General features: G+C 45.6%; 1 protein-coding gene across 1 annotated transcript in view; it reads left to right on the top strand.

Annotated features, from left to right (window-relative positions):
• Positions 1-1,124: 1,124 nt before the first annotated feature.
• The window catches only part of LOC308130342 (troponin C, slow skeletal and cardiac muscles-like), a 5,075-nt gene continuing 794 nt past the window's right edge, over positions 1,125-5,405 (top strand). The window contains exons 1-5 of the mRNA XM_080496656.1: positions 1,125-1,240; positions 2,353-2,499; positions 2,574-2,688; positions 2,774-2,910; positions 5,201-5,405. The exon at positions 5,201-5,405 is cut by the window's right edge and continues 794 nt beyond it. Of these exons, the coding sequence (XP_080352782.1) occupies positions 2,430-2,499; positions 2,574-2,688; positions 2,774-2,910; positions 5,201-5,232 (354 nt within the window). The 5' untranslated portion in view covers positions 1,125-1,240; positions 2,353-2,429 and the 3' untranslated portion in view covers positions 5,233-5,405. The remainder of the gene's footprint in view (positions 1,241-2,352; positions 2,500-2,573; positions 2,689-2,773; positions 2,911-5,200) is intronic.

The raw sequence follows: 5,405 nt of genomic DNA, 5'->3' as shown, positions 1-5,405 counted from the left end.
GACTGATGGAGATAGACTGATGGAGATAGACTGATGGAGACAGACTGATGGAGATAGAGTGATGGAGACAGACTGATGGAGATAGAGTGATGGAGAGACATTCTGATGGAGACAGACTGATGGAGACAGACTGATGGAGACAGACTGATGGAGATAGAGTGATGGAGACAGACTGATGGAGATAGAGTGATGGAGAGACATACTGATGGAGACAGACTGATGGAGACAGACTGATGGAGACAGACTGATGGAGATAGACTGATGGAGATAGACTGATGGAGATAGAGTGAAAGAGAGACATACTGATGGAGACAGACTGATGGAGACAGACTGATGGAGACAGACTGATGGAGATAGACTGATGGAGATAGAGTGATGGAGAGACATACTGATGGAGATAGAGTGATGGAGACAGACTGATGGAGATAGACTGATGGAGATAGACTGATGGAGATAGAGTGATGGAGCTAGAGTGATGGAGACAGACTGAAGATGACAGACTGATGGAGACAGACTGATGAAGAGACAGACTGATGGAGACAGACTGATGGAGACAGGCTGATGAAGAGACAGACTGATGGAGATAGACTGAAGATGACAGACTGATGGGGATAGAGTGATGGAGACAGACTGATGGAGACAGACTGATGGAGACAGACTGATGAAGAGACAGACTGATGGAGACAGACTGATGGAGACAGACTGATGAAGAGACAGACTGCTGGAGATAGACTGAAGATGACAGACTGATGGAGATAGAGTGATGGAGACAGACTGATGGAGACAGACTGATGAAGAGACAGACTGATGGAGACAGACTGATGAAGAGACAGACTGATGGAGACAGACTGAAGATGACAGACTGATGGAGATACACTGATGGAGACAGACTGATGAAGAGACAGACTGACATTTCTGTGTCTGACAATGGAACATAGCAGTGGGACAGTTTGATTTGAGGAAGAGAACAGCTGGTCGCTTCCAAACTATGAAACAAGAATAGAAAGTGAAGAAAGCGGCATCATGTTGCAGCCAACTTTACTGAGCTACAGTCTCTAGGTCTACAGACTGTCTGTACACCTAGAGACTGTAGGGTCACAGACTGTAGGACTACAGGCTTTTGACATACTGATTGTAGATGTATAGATTGTAGAGCTAAAAGCTATAGAGTCCAGACGAAGATTGATTTTTGATCTGGTTTCCCTGCAGGTGGAGAATTTGACAGAGGAGCAGAAAAATGGTGAGGAAATGAAACTTATGATCTGTCCATCTATTCCTGTGATCTACTTTCTACCAAGTTTAGACCAGTTCAGAGTCCCAGGGTCCCAGGGTCCCAGGGTCCCAGGGTCCCAGGGTCCCAGGGTCCCAGGGTCCCACAGCCCCAGTGTCTCTGGGTCTCTGGGTTTCAGGGTTCAGGACTCGGTCCCAGCTCACAAAGTGTGAGTTGATGTTGCCAGGCCAGGGGAACGTCTCCAGCAGGGTCTGGGCATTAAATTAGACTGGAGTACCAGGAAAAATATCCTGTGCAAAGATGAAAACATGCAAAGTTCATACAGAAAGGTCTGAACTGAACCCACGATCTGAGCTTCATCATATTCATCTTCATCATCTTCATCGTCTTCACAGCAGACCACAAGACTGGCCTCATTTCATTTCTGCCAGTAAAAATTCCTTTCAAGTCAATAATAAAATAGATATCCTGTCTGTTTCTCCACCATGGGACTGAAATCTTTTACACAACAACAACAACAACAACAACAACAACAACAACAACAACAACAACAACAATACAAATGTCCACAATATGAGCTTCACATATATTATGATGTGAAACAGCAGAGACATTCCTCTACACATTATACATGTCATTGAAAAACTCAATGAACTGCAGTAAAGGATTTCTGTGCACTGAAAATCCAAAATATTTATTTTTGTAAAAAGGGACGCATTGTTTCGTAGAGTATAACTAATTAGCACAAAGTGTAGGATATTCATTAATTCATACCAGGTGGCCACAGGACAGGAGACAGACATGAAGGAAGAACAATCAAAAATATCAACGTTGAACTTCTACGGTTCTGAAGCTCTGCTGATCCAAACATCCCGTCGAGTGAAACACAAAGAGAGATGTCAGAAAGAGCAGTGCGGTTTGGAAAATCTAATCCAAAACATTTACACTGAGGTCAACGTGGTCTCCTGTAGTCAAGATAAGTTGTGTGGTCAACCTGGACCACACGATCTGGTGCGACAGGTTGAATAAAGTCCCGCAGCGCCGAACCAACGGAAGCATTCACGAAACCCTTTGGAGTCCTTGTTCTTGTTTGTGATTAAGATTTGGTTTTCCTGCTCCAGAATTCAAAGCTGCGTTCGACATCTTCATCCAGGATGCGGAGGATGGCTGCATCAGCACCAAGGAGCTGGGGAAGGTGATGAGGATGCTGGGGCAGAACCCCACCCCAGAGGAGCTCCAGGAGATGATCGACGAGGTGGATGAAGACGGTGAGTGAGCGAGGCGGACTGCTCTGTGCAGCCAGCTCAGCCAACCAGTGTGCTAACGCAGCGTCCGTCCACAGGCAGTGGGACAGTGGACTTTGACGAGTTCTTGGTTATGATGGTGCGCTGCATGAAGGAGGAGAGTAAAGGGAAGTCAGAAGAAGAGCTGGCAGAACTCTTCCGCATGTTTGATAAGTAGGTTGAAAGAAAACTTGTGCCAGTGAGCAGCAGACGTGCTTGAGAGCAGATGTGAGCTGATGTGTGCTGCTGTTGTGTTGAGGAATGGAGACGGATACATCGACCTGGAGGAGCTGAAGGCCATGCTGGCGTCCACCGGAGAGACCATCACTGAGGACGACATCGAGGAGCTCATGAAGGACGGGGACAAAAACAACGACGGGAAAATCGATTATGACGGTACAAAATCTCAAACTAATTACAGAGTCAATCTGCTGAAAACAGCTGAAACACGAAACGCATTCTCCGGAACCCAAGCTAAGTCCAAGAACCTGCTGGTGTTCAGCTCCTTATTGGCCACAACTGGTAGAATCACAGAATCAATCAATAAAGACATTTTTACAATCTTTTTGAAAATCATTTTCATTTAAGGTGTTTTATTATGTTCCTGGACAATAACAAACAGTAGAGGACATAAAATCAGGGTGAAACAGAAATACACTGAGATACAGAAGGATGGTTGTGATTATTGAATATTGGAGAAGAAGGAGATACGTTTGACTACTTCAAAACCCTTTTCAGTTGTGAATGACAAGGATGTCACGTCTTTACGCAACAATAGTGGCGCTCCGTGGTCGTCTGTTGGTCGACGTCACGGAGCTGATCATTGCAATGCATCATGGGAGTTTCTGTCCGTCGTGTTTCAGATGTCATTATTGAGGGTTATGATAGGTTTGTAGTGTTGCTAATGGTTGTGTTGTGTTTTTGTTGCTCCGTTCATGTAGTTCTTTTTTTCATCCAGTTGAGTTTAGTTTATTAGTTTTAAGTGGGCGACCGAGTGAAGAGGGAATGTGGAATGCATGCTGCCATGGTGTTCCTGCTGGGATTAGTGTCAAAATAAAAGCCCCTACCACTTGCATCAGGCATAAAAGATAAGCTTAACTTCTTGAGTTCTTCTTTTACATGGTTCACTACGAATATGAAGTGATGGTACCAGGTATGTTTCAAGCCCTTTGACCTGATTTGGGTGAATCATTGCAGAACAACAGACTTCATACTGTCAAAGCTCAGCCATTTGCTGTAACCAGTAGCAGTTGCCTTACTTCTTGTGCTTGATGGGCCACACTAATATTATACCTTCATACTGAGGTGGGGGCCACAAAATACCGTCCTGCGGGCCACAAGTGGGACAGACATTCTGAGAGGGCCTCCCGAAGGTGATCCTCAACCAGACGGCCGGGACAAGCAGTTCTTAACGGGCCCAGCAACAGATCAAAGACAAGTAGACCGCGGTAGTAACGCTTCCATAGAAAAACTATTACAAGCTGAAAGCAGCCGTATAACAATATAAAAGCAATAGACACAACTAAACACAGCTTTACAATCAAACAAGCCCAGGTGCAGCTACAAAGTCTGCAGAAACGCTGCTTGTGCAGCCCTAGGAGCGCAGGTCGCAGGCCTACAGGACACCAGCAGCAGCAACTGCAAAGCAGTGGAAATCACCAATATCATGCTGACGAACCACACAGATAAACCTGCTGGTTACTGTAGAAGGTGAAAAGGAACCGAGCTTCTGGTGTCACATGACTATATAGACTCACAAGTGACTTTGTTGTCAAAACATTCTTGGCCTGCCTGTGCATAAGGATGATTATCCAGTGCTTGAAGCGCCTCTGGTGGTCTGAAGGGGTGAAATACAACGAATGTTATCAGTGTGAAGCACAACTCATAAAGCATCAATATTATTATCTGATCACTTCTGAATTAACATTGACGCAAGTTTGGATGAAGTGTGAGGAATTGAGGAAATAACTAAATATGACAATGTTTAAGCCATTTAAAAACGGTAATCAGATTACAATGCAGACCTCAGTTTAATTTGTTCGTCACTATCCAGAAAATCTACAGATTGTAGACATTATTCCTGAAGGAGGCTCAGATGCAGATAAAGCAGCAGGAGACAGACGAGTTCTCTCGTAAGAGAAACGGAGTGAACGGAAAGGGAGCCACTCTTAGCTGGGTTGGAGGTGGTTGGTGTGAGGAGGGGGTCTCCAGAGCTCCAGTGGCCGATGGTGGAGGCTGCGTTGTGGAAGTGGGAGATACTGGGGGCTGGAGTCGGTCCGAGAAGCAGCAGAAGCCGAGGCAGGCCAGTCTTCAGAGGGAAGGCAGAAGCCGAGGCAGGCCAGTCTTCAGAGGGAAGGCAGAATGAAGCGGCATTAGCAGCGAACATAAACTGAGCGAAAGGGAGAGTAACTCTGAGAGTGTTAGGATCCAGCGCTGAGTGGAGTCCAGCAGCTGGTTAAGAGGTGCAGATGATCAGGAGAACTTCCTCAAACAGCCTGGAACACAAAGGGGAGGAGAGAGAAAAAGCCAACCACGTCCCGATGACAGGAGGGTGATGAACCGTCGCTTCTCTGTTGTGGCACCACCTGAAGTAGCATGAGAACAAGAATACAAAGTATATCTAGATTCAAAAGTATCCACTTTAATATTTTATTTTAGATTTTCACTCTGTTGTTGTCTTTGACAGAGTTCCTGGAGTTTATGAAGGGGGTGGAATAAATGATTCTCCAGCTGCAGGAGGCCTCAAACCACAGCATCCATCTCCACATCAACCGATCACCTGAACAACTGATCACCTGAACAACTGATCACCTGAACAACTGATCACCTGGACCTCTGATCACCTGAACATCTGATCACCTGAACAACTGATCACCTGAACAACTGATCAC

The sequence above is a fragment of the Blennius ocellaris genome, assembly GCF_963422515.1.
Source record: "Blennius ocellaris genome assembly, chromosome: 5".
Taxonomy (NCBI): domain Eukaryota; kingdom Metazoa; phylum Chordata; class Actinopteri; order Blenniiformes; family Blenniidae; genus Blennius; species Blennius ocellaris.
The sequence above is the reverse complement of the archived record's forward strand: the minus strand, read 5'-3'. Positions and strand labels throughout refer to the sequence as shown.